Source organism: Zeus faber (assembly GCF_960531495.2).
Source record: "Zeus faber genome assembly, chromosome: 5".
In the NCBI taxonomy this organism is placed as follows: domain Eukaryota; kingdom Metazoa; phylum Chordata; class Actinopteri; order Zeiformes; family Zeidae; genus Zeus; species Zeus faber.
The window spans coordinates 33433851-33453940 of record NC_137192.1 but is presented as its reverse complement, the minus strand read 5'-3'; the positions used below and the strand labels follow the sequence as shown (position 1 = coordinate 33453940).

General features: G+C 44.7%; 1 protein-coding gene across 1 annotated transcript in view; it reads right to left on the bottom strand.

The window, feature by feature from the left end:
• Positions 1-19730, bottom strand: part of tex264a (testis expressed 264, ER-phagy receptor a) — a gene marked incomplete at its 3' end in the record, with an annotated part of 58738 nt that extends 39008 nt beyond the window's left edge. The window contains exons 1-2 of the mRNA XM_080001155.1: positions 19012-19730; positions 9121-9342 (exon numbers count right to left, since the gene is read on the bottom strand). Coding sequence (XP_079857281.1) covers positions 9121-9342; positions 19012-19269 — 480 coding nt within the window. The 5' untranslated portion in view covers positions 19270-19730. The remainder of the gene's footprint in view (positions 1-9120; positions 9343-19011) is intronic.
• Positions 19731-20090: the final 360 nt, after the last annotated feature.

The following is a 20090-nucleotide window of genomic DNA, read 5'->3' as shown; positions in this document are numbered from 1 at the left end:
CTGGTTTGTATTCATGCACATAACAGACAATACTTTGAAGGGCGAGGCCCGCGCACAGTAGCAGTACGATTGAATAGGGACATCCCATCTCTGTTGATAAACAAAGAATCTGGAAGTAATTGCTGCAGCTGTGATCTTCAACACTCCCTTAACGTTTGGACATCAAACCGATACCCTTGTCCGCCACGCTTTGCAACGGCCACAAATAGGCGCGGGCAACGTGGGTTCGTGGCTTTGCACACGAGACTCTCACGAGAGTCGTGAGGAAGGAGCTTTCCGTGCTCGGCTGGAATATAGAAGCCCTCCTTGGAAGGGGTGCGCTCATTTGACAGTTCATCAGATGTGATTTAAAGCAACGCCGGCGCAGTGCAGCGCCGTCCGTCTCCGCCATTTCCACGCCACCCCTGGATATTCTCCGGACGTCTGCGCTGCTGTGGTAGCGCGTCAGCAAATGAAGGACCAAACAGATACAAGTGGAGTTCTGACACAGCAAGAAGCCGTTAACACCCATCAACATCCCAAGCGGGGGGGAACAAGAGAGGCTCGGCTAGCGCAGTGACTGTAGCACTCCGTACGGAGCAGCAGGGCCCTCTTGCACGCCCGATGGACAAAGGTCGCTCGGCGGTAGAGGACCGAGCCGGGGCGGTCGGGAGGTGGGGAAGGAGGACGATGGAGAAAAACTCCATCTGCGATAATATATCCGACTGTCTTTTGCCGTGAAGCATCATTAGTCATTGATTCGTCGCACCGAGGTGAGCAGAGGAGTTCAACCGCTGCCAGATGCTGACGGCCATCTGGCTGTGCAATGATACTCTCCATTATGATCTCAACCTCAACTAACAGGAAGTGCTAACAGGAAGTGCTGAACGATTTGGGAAGACGATCCAATTGCAATTTTTTTAGACTGATATTGCGATTGCGATTGGGCATGCCGTTTATTTTTTTTTTTTTTATAAATTTCCTTTTCTTCTGTGTTATTCACTAAACACCAGCGATAAATCATTCTATACTTTAGTATGACCGACATAAAAACTGCTCTTCCCTGTGGGAGGCCCACCTGTTACGAATCAGATGAATCGATGCATGAATTGATATGAAAAACATATCGTTATTTAACAATTGAATTGTAACGTAACATTCGAACATTCGAAAAAATGCTAAACTGGGTAAATAATCATTAACCATCATTCCAGAATGTTAGGCCCTCTAATCTTTCTATTGTCAAACGCCCTCTGCCCACAGGTCTTGAATATTATAATTTCAGACCTACCTTTAAGCTACCCTGAGGCAAGATTTGTACCGAAACCAAAGTGCTTTACAACAATTGTGGAAGATACACACGCACGCACACGCACACGCACACACACACACACACACACACACACACACACACGCATACGCCTGGAAAGTGGGATGGCATCAGGGGTAAGAGTATTATTCAGTGGTCGTTTTGATTTTTATTTATGTTAGCCTTTGGGCAACACACATTATCTGCAAAAACATCACCCGGATCCATTGTTATTCAGATGATAGCTACCTGTATGTCCCACTCATCTAGGGAAGATGCCAGTTTATGACATATACTGCCTTGTCTCTCTGATATTACGTTCTGGACGTCACAGAAGTACCAGAAGTATCCAGAAGTCTGGATCCTTTCAGACAATTTAGGGCTGGGTTTACACCACCAACTGAAATAACCCGATTCTCATCTTTTGCCCACATGTGACACAGATGGGACATGTATTACGAACGTCTAAACAGGACTAGATATTTACATAACAGTTTTGGGCCACATTCATATGTGGAAATAATTACGAATACAAATCAGCAATTAGCCAGTGCCACTTTCGTCCAAACGCATAGATCGAAGTTTGATGGTCATTGCGATTCAAACGTCATCAATGCGACAATCACGACGTGTGCAGGTGGCTTCAACTCAAACGAAACTTTATTTACAGTGGTTCAAACGCGGCCGGTAAAATCATGGAGGACGAAGGCTCAAGCCAGTGGAGTGTTGCTGAGGTAATATGCCTTTTAAGCCTGTGGGGAGAGGAGTCAGTGAAGGCTGAAATAAAAAGGCACATATCAAAATAAATCAGTTTATGGAGGAGATTTCGTCTGGTATGAGGGCGAACGGCTTCAAAGAGTCGTGGCTACAGTGGCCATGAAAAATAAAAAGTTTTAAGGCAAAATACCACTCCTATACTATTTCACTTGCATCCATGGCAGACAGTGAATGGGCCGCACTCGTGGGCTCGAGTATGAAGTGCGCATGCGGGGTTTGATTATATGATTAGAATTTGGTATTCGGTGTGACGCCCCGTTAGCCTCGCCTACACACAGCAGTTCAGGAGGCAGGCGGGGTAATAAAAGTTGTGCACAACTCACATTCTACACATTATGCACCCACCCACCTTCTGTCCTACATCGCCTTCTCATTAAAATCATGACATAGATTTTGTACATTAAATATCTAACAGACATATTTACCATAGTTGTATCATGACGTTAAATTATTCATGTAGCAAATAGCCCACAAAGATATCAGATGGTAGTCCATCCTTTCCTCAGCAAAAAGGTCAACATGGACCCTCGAAGAAGATGCAAAGTTGTGTGCCTACAATGAAAGTTATCTTACTATAAACCTAAAATTTGGATTTGGATTGAGAAGCAAAGACAAAGGCCCCTATCAGGTCGGGTGCTGAAATGAGGTCTTTGTGTAAAGTGTGTACACCAGGGGCCATTCTTTCCCGCTGGAAAGATTAGAATGCATTTGAATGTACTGATTGGTTATAGCACGTTATTAAATATTAATCTATAAAGAGCTGTCAGTAATGTGTCAAAAGAAAATCAAGAATTTTTTTTTTAATATATATATATATATATATATATATATATATTTATTGTCAGCCGTTTAGGTGACTTGTGTGGCATTTCATTGACTCACTAAAGTTGGACCATATTCTGTCAATTCCAATTAATGTTAAAAATTATAAAATAATTGTTATAATTTAGAACATATTTAATATTGTTGTTTTCAGACTATGAAGGGGGACGGTTGTTGGATAATAATCCCAAGGCAACCTGCCAACAACTAGAAATAAGAATTCATTCATATTTTAGTATATTTTAAGTAAATATTTTAGATATTTTAGTATATTCAAGTATTGACCAATTATTATAGTACCCCTGAGGATCCGGCTAATATCAATTATGCAATCACTACCCTCCCATAATTAACATTCATGAGCAATGTAAATGCAATGGAAGTGCTGAGAAAACATTCAGGAATGTCTCAGTTTTTAAGGAGCAGCGAGATATAAAGTAGAAATAAGGTTTTTGAGATCAAATTCAGTGAGTAGAGTGGGGTCGTTGTTGAGCGAGGGAAGGAGCCCCTCTGGATATACAACAAGCATACAGGTAAGTTTTACACATTACAAAAATGAAACACAAATAAAAGCATTCTTGAATAGATTTGTGAATTTGTTGCCCCGCGGAACACGAACATTGCCATATGGAGGAAAAAAAAAAAAAAGATATTGCTGATAGAAACCATAATGCATTCAGATAAATAGATTAGGACGTGGATTGGAGCTATCAGCCTGACATCCTATTTATACTCAGAGACTATCGCGAGTGTTGTCTGCGTCAGCTACCAAAATAACACCAAATGATTCACTTACGTTGTGAAGAAATGTCCGTGCAAAGACTTTACCTGAATCCCTTTATGTAGTGTGACTGACATTTCTTTATCCCCTCATTTTCTTCCCCACTTCACAACCAAGTCTTTGTTTCAGGGGATGCCATAATTCTAGCCACACTATTCATACATTTAGCCAATCAGTCAGTCAGTCGCTCCCTTATACACAGACCTATTCACACAAACACCGATGTGTACGCTCAAGCACAGACACTCATTTGGAATCGCATTAATGCAGAGACGCTTTGCATAAACCACCAACTAGTAGATTCCACCGGCACTTCTAGAGTGTCAGCCTTTATTCCAAATAACACAAGGGCAAATAACTATCTGAAAAGAAGTTCAGATAGTTACCCACAATACATCATAATTGCACTTCTAAGCTCCGTGTGCATGCGTGCGTGCAAGATGGCTTGTGGATTTCGATAAGATGCATGACTTCCTGTGTGAGTGGATGTGCAGGTGTGTCGGTGTCTGTATGAGATTGAGTGCTTTGGGTTTAAGCGACAAGGCAGGCCCGGCCAGCGTGGAGAAGGAGCTGCTGGACTAGAGAAAGGGTACTCAAGTGAAAAATAACAGTCGTGAGCGCAGCCACTCTCTGACAACTATACTACTTCCGTGTGTCTGAAATTTGACCACGGTGCTGGAGGAGACTAAAGCTGCTTTCACACATGCACTGCAACCCAGAAATGATCCGGACATTACCCGGAGGAGCTGTATATATGCATGCAAATGTCCGAATCATTTGGACTGGACATAACCCGGGGACTTTACCCAGCCAGCACCCTAGTACAAAGTCTGTGTAATGTCGGATTGAACGGTATGTGTGAACAGAGCAGGTGATTGTCCCGAGCTTAGGCAGCGAGCAATAACTGCATAAGTTCATCTGATTGGAGGGGAGGTGTCCAGGATAGTGGGTAATTGGCCCGGGTGTCTTGGGTTCCGAGACTCAGAGTGTCGAAGGAGAGGAGAGAGGGAAGCGAGGCGAGCGCCTGGTGTGAGTGGAAGTGAGAGAGAGCGTCTGAAGAGAAGTCCGTCATAAAAAGGGACACGGCCATTCCAGGGGGTTATTTTCCGACCAGACACCTCAACCCTGGTGTGGTTGTAAGCCTCTCGGCAGGCAACTGGAGCAGCTTCTGCGTTACACGGAGGTGTGTGGTCGACCCCGCCAAGCGCCACAGTATGATTTAAATGTGAGCTACAACTGAAATTGTTGCATTTGGTCAGTGGGGTGTGTATGTTGGTTTTGGTTGTTCTTTGTATTTAAAACGGGTTTCGGTCAATAAGCAAGTCCGGCAGCAGCTCTGGGTCTCTGGTACAATGTAGACTCATATAAAACACATTTAAATTGATTGCACTCTTTATTTCTGTGCAGTTTTAGCTCGCAGCGGGGCGAGTTCAAAATAAATACAAAAAGAGAAATTCTGCGCGGACCCCATGCGGGTGACATGGCTAGTTGAGCTCCAACGGTGGATTCAACAGGAAGCATGCACTTATGGCCGTGCCTGTACGCTGCACCAATGCGTCCACTGGACTTCTACCATGATATCGTAATACCGTGGTTCTCGTGTGCATATTGAACCGTGGGGGGTGTATCGAACGGCTCGGTAACAGACCGCGTAACCTTACATCCCTCGTGTTTCATACCAAAGCTGTGCATGGGGGCTGGTGGTGGTACCTTATCAACCAGCCTCTCTGTTCTTACACACAGGCTTGCAAGCCAATGCCATCTGGCCTCAAAGGACTGAAAATCAATCCATACTAATTAGTACCTTGGCCATGTCATTTTTTGGGTTTTGTTTTTTTTAGATGGAAAGCATTTTTTATTCTGAATAAAGTATCTTAAATAGTACTGAGTTTCCTGACAGTTTGAGTTTGATGAATTTAAACATATTCCTCAGTTGAATGTCATAGACAGGGCCCCTGTTTTCAGTAAAAAAAAAAAATGTAATACAATAAAAAAGAAATTTAAAAAGCCCCTCACACTACGACCCTACTCAATGAATCATGCATACACTCGTACACACATTCCTGGGACATCAACACACTACCTAACCTCTCTAAACCACCCTCCATTATTCATTAGCTTAGCTGTAGAGGGTATTTTTTCAGTGCAAGCCCCTCCACCACTACTCGTGGGTTTTCCTGCAGTATAAGCCATCTACAACAGTAGACTTGTTATTGACCTGTCACAGTACTCCGGTCAACTGCCTCTCAGCTGATGACCTCCGACGTGCATTACCATCCGGCGGTAGACGAGTGTGTGAGAGCACGATATTATGCTTTTGCAGCACTGGCTTGTGATGACACGCATGCACACACTCATGCACACTCAAGACTCTCATAAATACACATACAATGCACACAATTATGCAAATGTGCCACATTTCTGCACTTACTACTGCTCTGCATGAACAAACTGTATTATGGGACATGATGTTAATGTTAAGCCTCCTATTATAAGTGGAGCAGCAACACAGCTTCATAGTAGGTCTGAACGATTAATCGAACTAATTGATTTATAGACGAATTCCAACCGACATTGCAATTTAACAGAACCCAATTTTCAAATGGCAACGCCTGCGATTAGAAAAAAAAAGTGTTTTTTTATAGGGCGGTCCAGGGCCGGTGGTTCCTGAGAGACAGCATCCCGGGGGGAGGGGGGGGGGGGGTGTCTCCCTCCGATGGCAGGCCAGAAAATGTGTTTTTATTTTGTTGTCTCCAAATGGAACGAAACAAGTGCGTAATCCTCAGCTCTGCCAGGGCCACGGTGCGCGGCGCGTGCTGCTGGCGGAGCTCGGAACACCTGTGGAGTCCAGACAGAGCCTATTCCAGAATAATGTTTGTTTTTTTACCTTTTATTTTTATTTAATGAGCATAAAGTGGTGCCTGAGCACATGGAGCGGCGCTCTGTGTATGTGAAAAACAAAACATTTCCGCTGAAACACCGAGTAGGCTTGAGGTCAAATCAATGAGTAGATATTCTACTGTGATTGAAGCTTTTTCTTTTTACAATTCAATTGTCAAGATGTTATTCATATCAATTCATGCATCCATTCATCTGATTCCATCATAACACGTGGGCCTGGGCTACAGGAAACAGTCGTTTAAATGTTGACTGCATCCATTGTTGTGTTGGTCATACCACAGAAAGATGTATTGCTTGTGTTGAGTAAATAATACAGAAGAAAAGGACCTGATGATTGTTGTTGACGGTTAATGTTTCCTCGTTGGTTGCGGCCACAGATGCACAGCACAGCTCAACACGTTGCGACATCGCCTCGGCACTGGATTCAGCTTGTATCCGTTGTGAAGGTACCGGTGATTTTAACAATCTAAGTTTGAAACTGATTTGTTTCGAGTTTATCAGTTCCTTTGAATCGTAGATGAGTAATTTATCAAAACCACGGGAGGCTGGCAAGATGAAAGCCGGGAACCAACGGCCGCTCTTTCAGAACACACAGGCTATCTTTAGACGGGCTTTGATATGCTGGCAGCGCTGGCAATAGGCGATGAGGGATGCCATCAGTGGTGTCACTGCCCCTCTCCTTCCCCTTGCTACCACCGCCGCCACCACAATAACAGATGGAGGACTCACAATGTTAGCGCACCATTTCTATGACATACCTGCACTGTCAGCATCACTTCAGCCAATCCCGGTGTGTGATGTTTGACTGGGTTGACGCTGGCAGATCCAAGAGCTGCCGTTTGATTTTCACAATGGAATAATGAGTTAGGGAACGACGCTGTTTGCATTTTGAAACCAGCGTCATGTGGGTATTATCCAAATTATAATAAAAGTAATTAATACTGATCCACACAGTAAGCCGGTCATTAAAATGTGTTTCAGCATATTGTATAATGCAAATATAGAAACTATGAGGTTCCAAACCTCCCTAAAACGGACGGTCATGCAACACCCACTGCCGTCTCACACACATACATATATACATACACACACATGCTCACTTTTGGAGCATTATTCATGCAAGGGTATGCCCCTAAATTAATCCATGTGTGTAAATGTCACCAGTAAATGTCAATAGCTTTCTGAGGCCTGTCCTGAGGATACGGAGCCCAGCATATGGGCCGCGGGAACGAGGCGCCCCTTCATTTCCTACCACTTCATCTATTCTTAATTTGCTTTAAAGAGCTCATCTTTTCATGCGATGAATTAAACAACACACCAGTGAGACAAGAGTTCTTTGACAAGTAGAAAAATGTATGATCTTGAGACCATTGGCCATTTATAAAAGAACACAAGGATGAAATCACCTTTCAAGTATGATTAAGAAAAAATATTTTGCTTTAATATATGATGTGTCAAAGGATTAGGAAAACTTTTTAAATCTATGATCGGTTGGTTCCCATCATTTACACACTTTACTAGTGAGACACTCACCACTCTGCTGCAACTTCTCATTGTAATTCCAATCCAATAAAAGTTTAAATAAATAAATAAATAAATAAATAAATAAATAGATACATACATACAAATATTCAATAGACACCAGTTATTTTTAAATAAGAAAGATGAAAGATCTAATAATTCATCCATATTACAAATACAAATCTGTTTTCACTGGAGACATGGATGCTGTTCTATTGTGGAAACTATGAACCTCTTTACACAGATAGAATAATATGTTTAAGACACTGCATGAGATTATTTTTCTTTGAATGATGGTTCAATGATGGTTCAATCTTTTCAATGAATGCATCAAAGATGTCTCCAGTTGAGTAGCAGCTCGTTTCAGCTTGGGTTTACACAGCCTCCTTCAGGGTTGACCGCTAAATTTGGCTCGGTCCAATTTTTTAATTATTATTATTTTTTTTTTTACAGGCGACTAGTTGGAGGGTTAGAACACACGACCTTGGGTTTAAGCCACAGCACATACAAATTGCACAGATATCTATATGAAATATGGCAACAACAGTTTAAATCCAACCACCTGAGAACGACAGCCATTATTACCATTTAAAACTGCTCAAGCTGTGTAGAGTTCTGTGCTTAGGGTTGGTTTCAGTCGCAAAACCGATTGTTAGCCTGCTGATTTGCCAAAGAAAACAACATCTTGGGCTCATTTGATTGACAGATTTGTTTGTACAGGGCATTAAGGAATCGTTGTATTTAACGCTTGGTGAATTGACATGAACTGTATTCACTAGTTGGAGGTGTGGTAATAACAATAACCTCCATGCAACATGGATGCCTAAACTGTCTGTCCACAAAGTGCTTGCATGACCCATCATGAATGAAATTAAATGGTTCTGGTGGGGTAACTTTTCATTTTGATTACATTGAGAACACTCTGGGTCACAGACATTGCCCGACGTATACAGGCTACGCACATTGCACTCAATTTGAAATCCGTGTGGGCGGAACAAAAACATTTTGAGGAGGGGGCGGGCGGGCGTACCTCGATGTAAGAGGAGAGCTCGGGGTAGACCCTGTAGGGCCCCAGCACGTGGGACAAGGGCGTGGAGCAGGGGAAGCTGGTGGTCACGGCGTGGGTCACCTCGGGCAGCGAGAACACCTTGAAGCCACACCTCTCGTACAGCTTCTGAAGCTCCTGGTCCGGCTTCTCCTCGCCCTCGCTCAGCACGCTGCCGACCACGTAGCGGCACTTCTCCGCCGGGGTCTGGTGGAGTGAGGGGTGACGAGCGGGAAGAAAGAATGAAGAACAAACACGAATCAGACGAGAGACGTAGATGTTCGCACACAACACGTTAGATGTCTAAGGATCTCTAGTTCCCTCTTCTTATGAGGAGAACTGGTACGGTCTCTGACTAACATCTGTCCACATATCCTCACTAATTAGTGATGTGAGCTTGATGGCAATAATGAAATATGTAATAAAAAATATAATGAAAAAGTAAATGAAATGAACTCAAATGACTCTTCTCCTGATAGTTATGTAATGCATGAATGCAAGCACTCAATCCAGAGGTTAAAAGTATAATCTTTCTTAAATATGTATAAATGTAATGTTGTTGGAGCTCAGAGTTTAATAATTACTCATTTATCACCATCAAGTAATAGTTTGTCAAAATACATTTACTGTATGTTAGTGGTTAATACTCCTGTCGTGCCCCTGACCAAGGCATTGGCAAAAAGAGCTGGAGTTGGCGCTGTCCTGCAGCTGCCCACTCCTCTAGGTATAGGATAGCAAATGCAGAGAACTAATTTCCCCCAGGGGGATTAATAAAGTATAATAGATAAGATATAGATTAGATATAATAAAAAACATAAACTAATAAGTAACTAAGTAAATGATACGGATACTACGGCAGTGGTTTGGCTCAAGGACGTTAAAATAGGACCCATTTTCCAGCAGACGGATCATTTTTCTGACCTATTGCTCCTCGAGCCGCCCTAATTGAGCCGGGCGTGCCCGCATGTGCACACACAGCTGTGAGACAGCAACAGTGTCACAGGCTGTCAATCTGCGGAGGCAGCGGCACTCGGTCCGTGGCTGTCTGCTGGTGGGCCGGTGGGGTGCAGGTGGACGGCCTCTCAGCGAGATGGACAGACAGAGCCGCTGTCGAGACCCGCTGCTGCTTTCCGCAGCGCGATGGCGGCCGTCTGTTAGGAGCTGGCGCCGAGGGGGCGCAGATGGGATCCAGCACCGCTCATCATCATGTCCCTGGCATCCTCACAGCAGATCTCACTATCACATCTCCTTCGCGGGTTCGCTTCGCGCTCAAAACGCTGCATTTTTACCCGGGCTGTTAACAATTAGGTGATTGCCCGCTAATTGCCATTGAGAATTTAAGCCGTTCTGAGCAAGTTCAAGCAGAATTCATCGATTTTTTTTTGTTTCATTTTTCAAGATTCATTTCTCATGTTGTACTATAACTTCTTATGATTGACAGTTCCTATACTTTTTATTTAAAGTCATATAATATTTAGCCGCCAAAGGCCCTCGTGTAACTATACACAATTAAATACTATATTTAATTGTGTATAGTTACACGATATTTGGGGGTGCACACGATTTACGATATTTGGGGGTCTATTTTCAGCATTTCTTTGTTAACATGGTCAACATACATTTAGAGGAACTTCTTAAAATTTGAATCCCAAGTTACACTATCCCGTCCCCACAATACCTAGTTAAAGGGTCATTATTCAATGTGACGGGCTATGGCTGGTGTGAGTAAGTCCCTGACTGATCGGAGCTCATTTGATCATACCCAACCCGACCCTTTGTGCTTTTCCACGTCTGCATCACGTGGGCAATAATCGTGAGTGACAGTGGCTGTTCAGCACCATCAGATTATATTTACTGTCACCTAACAAGCGCCCTCGCACCTGACACCCACTCAACAATGAGCCGCTGAACAAAGATGAGATTCAGTGACAAGGAATTATTCTGTCCGCGCTGCATTTAATCTGAGGCGTACACCAGAGCCATGAGTCAGTGCAAACTGAAAAGACAATAGTGATGCCGGCACTGCGGAAGCAGCCTCCAGCAACGTCAACACTGCTTCTACAATCTCTGTTGTACTCGTGTCATTTATCTGAGGAATTATACAAGTTGGATATATGCGTTTCTTTTTGTTTAAAATAATAAATGGATTAAATCACTTAATCCAATCAAACAGTTAGGGTTTGCTGGCATGTTGATAGGCAGTTTTATATGACTATAAAAAGATAGAAGTTGAGTTGAAGATGAGTGTCTCCCGCCTTTCTACAAAGTGACAGACATTCGGGCCGCCAACAGGAGGTGTGTGTGTGGCCGTACCTTGTCAACACTGGCAGGCCCTGATAAGACGCAACAAAATCCTTTCAAACGGAGATGTACGACGGCTATCCTCCACCCCGCTTGCTCCTTCGTCTTGCCGTCTCGTCATCTCTCATTTTCCCTGCCCTCGCGGACTCGGAACAACTTAGCCAAACGGACAGTCGCTAATGATATCATTCAGAGAGCTACCTATCACTCACCAGCAGAGCACGCACAAACAGCGGCTCCAGCTCATCTCTGCATTCCTCCCCTGCTTCACGAAACACCCCAGAGACGACAGGCAATTAGGAGAGAGAGAGAGAGAGAGAGAGAGAGAGAAACACTGCTCCATGTACTTGACTCTGTCTAAGACCTTTATAGTTGTTTTGTTTATGTCTGAAATTCTAACACCGGCAAAAGGCAAAAGAAAGGAAAAAACACTCAGACACCGTCCAAGCTAGACAGCACCGTACGTGAGTTGGACCGCTGCAGAGGCGGTGTGGTGAGGGACGAGGTGGGCCTCCCTCACCATGACAGCGGAGGAAGAGGAAGGTTGACGCCGGCTTCTGATGGGCCTAAGTGCAGAGCGGAGATTTTGATAATGAAGAGACTGCGGACCTCTAGGCTCAGTAATTGGACAGTGACTTGTCAAGCGGCCCTACCAAGCTGTGGAGAAAACACTTTGGCACAGCAGTGTAAACTCTACTGTATTTCCCACTCAACTATAAACAACAACATTCATACAAAATTCTCCCGTACAAAAATTCCTATATTTTCCGTGCACTTGGTGGGTTCATTATTTCCCCAATATTCACGATAGGTCCCAACTTTTGTACATCAGTGTCCACTGGGACGCCAAGATTCCCTCTCCTCACCAGGCGCTGTCCCATCCCTCCCTGATTCCCCTTAAGCCTTGTCTCAAGAGACCTGTTGGAGAGGAAAGTAATTTCAAAAGCAATCCTTAGCTTGGAGGTAGAGGGGCCTTTTTTTTTTTTTTGATGGACGAGGGTTCCCCAACAATAAAAAAGGTCGGGGCAAAGGAGGGAATTCTTTATTAGTACACACGTAACAAGGATTTACTCTCTTCATCTTTTCTGCTCATTCCCCCCAGGGCGTCATCGCAGGGAATGCTTTGTTCTCAATTGTGGTTCGTCTTAAAAATCGGTCGTTGCTGGTGCATCAGCAGTTTAACAATTGTTTTCCATATCAGCATCGTAAGGAGAGCACACGCTCTCCTATAGAGGTTTCTAATAAGGCATAGTTAATAATGAGTCCGCCAGCCGCATTCCATCTAATCAGGAATCATCAGCACACTCATTAAAATCTAACAACCACATATATCAAGGAACTATGGAGCTAAATTGGCCAACTAACAGCATTTAGCACGGAGGAGCACAGCACTTGCTCTCTTTTATGATGATAATCTCATCAAGCTGGTGTGGCCCATCTTCCTAAAGACCAATGAAGCAGAACTCCAAAGCCTACACACATGAACATGCTCACCGGCAAACCTGGAGGAATTGCACAGGTGGAAACAGCAAAACGGTTCCTCCTGCGCATGAAGACAAGAAAATCAATTTTCCTTTTGCATATCGGTGGCTTACTGCACAAAAACAGTGTAACCACGTCGTAAACATGTTTCACGTGAATAGTGTGGGGAAAATGTAAAGGATAGAATACTGTGAAACCATCGCTGTTCCCTGCACGCTCAGCTTCTCGCTAAAAAGTAAAAGCACGGCCAAAGTCGACCGTCTGTCGTGTTTGGATCTCACTGAGAAGCTGGGAACAGAAACGGTCTTCACTGCACGGTAGTCAATACATCTCAGATCTGGAGGATTCATGGGCCTCTTTCCAATCTAACATAACTGCCTGCAATAAAGCATGAGAAGCTCATAGAGAACACACAAGTTTTGTGAGCGAAGAGAAAACAACCCCAAAGTAATCCACATCTCACCAACAGTGCAATCGGCCTCGACAACACGCATTACACGAACAATACACAGGGGCCTCACTTTCTGTGCAGTGGTCCACAATCAGTAGAGCATCCGACGGGCCACACTATCATCTTCCCCCGCTGAGGATGAGACACCGGGGGCACTGAGAATGAATGGTGTTTAGAGCACGTCAGCGGAGAAGCAGAACGAGATGAGGTGAACACTGAGAGGCGAGCAATCTGTCAAAAGAGCCGCCTTTCGTTTCTGTATTTTATTGTGAATTCCACAAAAGAAAAAAAAAAAAAAAAAAAAAAAAAAAAAAAAAAGACAGGTAACCCGCCATATCTGATTGGAGGCCATTAGCTCCCCTGTATGCTGGACAGAGAGAGGGCAGCAGTGCATTCAGGACACATGAATGCTGCTCTAATGGATGATTCCAAGCTGAATTAATGGAATAACAACCACAGTTATGGCTTTGTGAAAAATGAAAAGAGTACCAAACAGACCCTGGAAACCCCGAGGGTCACGCCGCAGATTTTGTACAAGGCTAGACAAACGAGAGGCCGTTGTCAAGCCTCGCCGCCGCTCTCGAGAACAGATTCATTGAATGTTTTTGAGAAAACAAACGCACTACGGCATGTCACAGCCGGTGACCGATGTGGCAGTCACACCAGACATATTCAACCTCCCATCTCACAACGACAACGTGTCCTCATTTGTTTGAAAGGCAGTGGCAATCGGAGCGTCCTCAGAGTCTTCCTCCACCGACGGACTCCAACGGACCCCCCTTGGGAGAGGCGCCAATGCAACTCTCCGTCGCGTCCCCTTGTCTTTCCCTCGCTATCTCGCCAAACTCAGCTCTGTCCCCTTGGGCTGCGCTCAGACCTCCCTCGTAATTACACATGACATCCTGGGATTTCTGGCATGTATAATTACTGGTGAAGATGAGCCGCCTGCTGGAGGCTGGAGGCAGGACAATGTTTTTCTTTCCCGATAGTTGAGGAAGGGGTCTCTGCGCTCCGTGGCACTCCCCACGCCAGAAGTCACAGCCCAGGAGATCTCCTTACGAGGGGGGGGGGGGATGGTATGAGCAAAATTCCCCCTGCGCCACAAAAAGCTGCGTCCCTTTTTCCTCTCTCCAGGGTATTCGCCTCTCACTAGCCTGTAACCCCTTGTTCTCCTTGGAGCGGCTCTCATTCTGAGATAAATATTAGGCTATACAACCACACCGCTTAGATTGCACACGTGCACACATACGGGGTTTTGAGATGAAACCTGTCAATGGGCGATACATCTTCCCTTTATTTAACTGGCTGCAACTGGACTGCCGGACTACGCCTGCGAACATGGAATAAACAAGAAATGACATTCCACAGATGTATCATGTGTGAAAAGGCAATAAAGCGGTTCCAGAAAATGGAACAGGGTTGATATTTCAATTGAAGAGCTTTTGCCAGCGCCTCTGCAGTATCTCATCTCACCCGCGATACGTGCGTGAACTTAAGTCGAGCGCTTCATGACTGGGGAAGCTCGTATGTCCATAGTGTTGCATGATATTGACTTGAAGACCGGGGGACCAGACTTCAGATTATTAACCTATTAATTTCTAATTTTGAACCCCATTTAAGTAGCAACTCCTGGCCAGAAGCCCTTCTTTCATGTTGCCGCTGTCGACAGGCAGACACGCAGAGGTAAAATGCTAAAAAATCTTACTGCGAGCGCAGTATTGCCGGTGCTCTGATCTGAGATTCCCATTGATGAGTTAGAGCACTGCGAGGCTCTCAAGGTGAGTCAGACTCCTGTCAATTTACACTCCTCAACCCGGCAGTTTCACACCTCGCCTCTCCTCATCTCCAGCTGCCACTCCCATGCAGGTCTTACACAACATTTCATTTTCTCCTGTTTGTGATGGGAAGTCACAAGCGGGCTTCGCTGCGAGAGCCAAAACAGCCAGGGACCCAGTGGATCGGAGAATGGACAAAACAGCAGCTCTAATCTCGCCTATATGAAACACAGCATGGTCCTGGGCAGCTAAGTGCGGAGTTCTAAAGAGTTTGGATGCCGTAAAGTATCTATTTAAAATGTCTGTGGCGTAGTCTTAAAAACATGGTGTTTACCATATTCACCGCTTGTGGTGCTCTGCAAAGACTTAAAGCCTTACAGACGGACGCTACAACTGTTCTCCTGCACAGTGACAAAAAGACAACAAATAATTTGTCATTTGATCCTGTTCCGCATTAGTAATACACCCGCGTAGTGTTTTTCTCATTGTTTTACGACAACTCTGTGAAACAAGAAACATCAAAGTCCCATGGGATGAGCTGTTGGAACCTGAGTTACAGAGAGAAGCCCAGGATTGCACCACTCATCTGGCCGTCTTTTCTCTAACGTGACCTTTATGTGAGACCGTTCCCACCCTTCCTTCCCACTCAGCCTATCTGTATGTTACCGAAAATGAGACACATTACAAAAATAAATTCCCCCAGATTCAAATATGCACCAACCCATACGAGCATGAAAACACACATGCACAGAAACGCGTCCACAGCTGCACCATAAATGACCATGAGGCATCGAGACGGGAAGCTGGGCCTCAAGATAAAAGGCTTTACGGGTGTTGTCCGTGATATCCTGGGAAGATTTCATAGAACCATCAATATCAGAACAATCAGCACACAACCTGCAATTGTCCAAATTGCAGTATGCGTGTGTGACTTGTCAAATATGGATTCAGGCAATAATTATGGTGTCATTCTTTAACAGAGTATCTATAATTTGAAGAATGAGAGACACAAAAAAGTATGTAATCACTCTGTATTCTTAAATTCCACCAATAAAAAAGCGCAGTGAAAAATATCGTATGGATGGAGTGTGGTGGATCTCTTTGTGTCCACAGAAAACGTCCCCACAGGCCTGATGAACTGTTTTTACAATGACCATTCTGCCATCTAGTGGTCAACTACGTTGAGCAGGCAGGAATGAATAAGTAGCTCAAAGAATAAGAAATGAACAAATAATAGAATAGAGAACAAAGCAAACAACACACAGATATCCCATGTTTCCTGTTGAGTGAGTCAGTTAATGTCTTAAGAATTTGTTTTACTGATTTATGCGTACTTCTTTGTGATTAAAAAAAAGAATAATTACAACAATCCAACCAAAGAATGAAGAATTTATCTCTTTCCTGCCAACACATTCCCATTGATCTGTTGATTTGTCAACTTAAATGTTAATCGCAGTGCTAGGAAAGTGCAAATGTAAATGGTCTTGACTAAGTATGCCCCTGTCTGACAATATGCAAACTTTGTAATGGCTTCAAAAACCAAACCTGATGAATTGTAAAAGTTTGGGGTATTGAATCCTTTAATACTGCCTCTGATAGCTCCATACTACAATGGCCCTTTGTTTGTCTGTTTTGAGTCTGTGTTTCCCTTTGGAATGGAAACGATGGCAACAGCGCCATGTGAGAGGAAACAGAAGTATTCCTAAAGTAGTTCTGCTCAACTCCCAAAATAAGGGGCCTTGGTCAAGCCTAAGGAGGAGACTGCTGAGTGACCTAAATGAACCTGAGAGGTAGTCATCCATCAAAAAGCCACAAGGAACAAATATCTGTTCAAAAATGTGAAGTTATTAATTCATTCAATACATACATTGGGTGTAACTTGGGGGCGCCTCCCCTTGCGGCTGCCTGCGCGAGCACCTTGTGTCAATTACGCAAATTTTGGTATTTTTAGAGCTTATAGAGCTTATTGTGCGTAATCACCGGGTGTCATGACATTTCACTGCATATATGTATGACCATATGTATATGTATGTGACAAATAATCTTGGACAAACTTGAACAACGCAGAAAAAGACACCGAGATAGAGGAAACGTGTCACTTAAAGAAGTGTCACAATGGCCGTGCCATTGTGACACTTTGTGACGGCCCAAAGACAGAGAAAAAAAGAACGAAAAGAACACGTCCATAAACACGTAGGATTCAGGTTCTCCTGTCGGATCCTTCACAGGAGCGGAGAGGTTTTCCACATCAACCAAATGGACCGACCTATTGCCACGGGGTTGCATGGGTATGACTCACAGTGTGGGTTTCCACTGAAACCCTTCACTTAAAAAAGAAGACTGCTGCAGGGGGAAAATAGCAGCAGATGCATGACTAAAAAGAAACCTCACATACTTTACTGGTTATATTGCAAAGCACCGAATTTGTCTTTGGAATACAAATAGCAGCGCAGCAGAAATACTCTAGCTATCAGAAGCCAGCCGAAACAATACAGGATGAGTGCGAGTTATTACAATCATGACAATGAGTACATTTTTTTTTTAAACAATTAAAAGCCATACCCTGTTGAACAAGTCAGAATGTGGTTCTGTCCCTTATGAAATGGGAATCATACAAAAGCCTCTATTATTTAGCCATATGGCCTCTCAAAAGGCCCCACTCCACCATCATAACCTCAGCTTTAAAATGTCAGCTGACTGAACACTTGCCAAAACTCCACATCTTAAAAGAGAATTCGGGTTCCTGACTGTTGAGCGTTTATAGCATTTCTCTTCCGTCAAAGCAACTGCACCACCCCAACTCCAAAAAAAGAGGGAAAAACCCAACTAAAAAAAATGTAAAAGAGAGAAATGTCAGACCGTGCCACTTCCATGTATTCACAAAACCCTCCCGCTCCTCGTGCAGCCAGACTTTTTGAATTACGAGGCAGGGACAGCTGTTGCATCAGCCCAAGTTGCAGTGAGACGTAGGCCCATTTTCCCATCCTTCTGGTTGAATTCTCCGTCCGCATTCGCAAACCAACTAACAAGCAGCTGTTGTGTGGACGTCGCTTGTTGACTCAACAGGGCTTTCATGTGACGGGCGCTGGAACGGGGATGAATGCACAAGACGACCACAAAGCCCAAGAACGACCCATTCATCCCCGTTTCATTCTGCGGGGAGGAAATTTCTGAAACGCTGACCTTCATGTCATTTAAAATCCGTGGGATGGGACAGGTTTTTTTTGTTTTGCTTTGCATAGTCCAGCCTCTTTGACCCCCCTATAAGGAGTTGGTATGGAGGCTACTGTAAGTCCTGTGCTTGGTGCAGACCTGGAGCCAGATGCCAATGTAAACTCAAGTCTCATGAGGGGAAAATATCAGCTGTGCAACGTGGCAATGAACAGACGACAAACTTTAGCATCTGACTATAATAAGGCAGTAAAAATCATAAAAAATGGCACTGTGCAATAAACCAAAAGATAAACTAAACATGATTACATTATCACACATAATATGTTATGTATTAATAATTATTATTTGTGTTATTACATAATAAATATATCACCATAAAATTTAGATTTTCTATTGCTTTGTTTGTGATAGGTGAGTTTTAAAGTGTCGTCTTTCCTATATTTACGTTTAATAATATTGAATATATAACATTTCCCAAATGAAGTATTTATCATGATGTTATACCTTTATCATCATAGTTAGTGTATTGGGTGATATGAGCTTCAGGGATGTTTACTTTTCAACCTTTCTGGCTTCCTCACGCTGTCCAGACAATCCCTCATCGGTAAACCGGTGGTTTGTCAGGGGATGACCCGGACCCGGAGCCGGAGCCGGACCAGCACACAGGCAGAACAGCGTCCCCCGGGGTCTCACCTGCTTGGGGTCGTCGTAGAAGACGCCTATGGAGCTCAGCTTGGGCCCGACGCTGCAGCTCTCCGTGTAGGCGGCCCCGCAGTCCTTGTACGGCCCCTCTCGGAACTTGTAGGCGATGGTCACGCTCCCGACGGGGGGCGAGCCCGTCCTGATCACCACCCGGGACAGGAGCCCGGAGTACAGGACGAAGCCCGCCACCGTCACGGCCAGACACAGGAGGAGCAGCGCGATCATCAGCAGGATGATGAAGTCGGACATGGCGGCGGCGGCGGCGGCGGCTGGAATGGAACTGACAAACCCGACAACCCCCCCCCCCCCCCTTCCACGTCCGGACCCTCGACGCCGGTTCAGACTGCGGGACCCCTGGGAGCCTCCGGGCGAGGGCGGAGGAGGCGGCTCCGACCAAATAAAAACAATAATAAGTTTGGTTTTGAAGAAGTTTGTGGTCGTTACCCGCAAGCTCGTGTGCGCGTCCACGCCCTGACACAGCGGGAGCGTCGTAGCGCCGCTGTACCCCTGCTGTACCCCTGCTGTACCGCCGCTGTACCCCTGCTGTACCGCCGCTGTACCCCTGCTGTACCCCTGCTGTACCGCCGCTGTACCCCTGCTGTACCGCTGCTGTACCGCCGCTGTACCCCTGCTGTACCGCCGCTGTACCGCCGCTGTACCCCTGCTGTACCGCCGCTGTACCCCTGCTGTACCCCTGCTGTACCGCCGCTGTACCGCCGCCTCGACGCCGAACCGCGGCTTTATTTCCCCAAACACAGAAACACGCTTCCCGGTTAAACCATTCCCACCCGAAGGGCGGGGGGGTTTTCTTTTTTCTTAATTAAACACATCTAAAGCGGGTGTGGTTGTTTTTTTTTGTTGTTTTTTTAACTCGATACTAAATAATACAAAAAAAAAATAAATAAAAAATAAAAATCCCCCCCTTCCAAAAAATAAAAAATCCCTACGCTAATGAATAGTAGTTCAGAGGGGAGCGATGGGACCACCCCCGTGCTGTGGTTTGTTCTGCAGGACACTCAACACAGGGGAGGACGTCAGAAAGAAACAAGCAACTCCAAGCAACTGTTGTA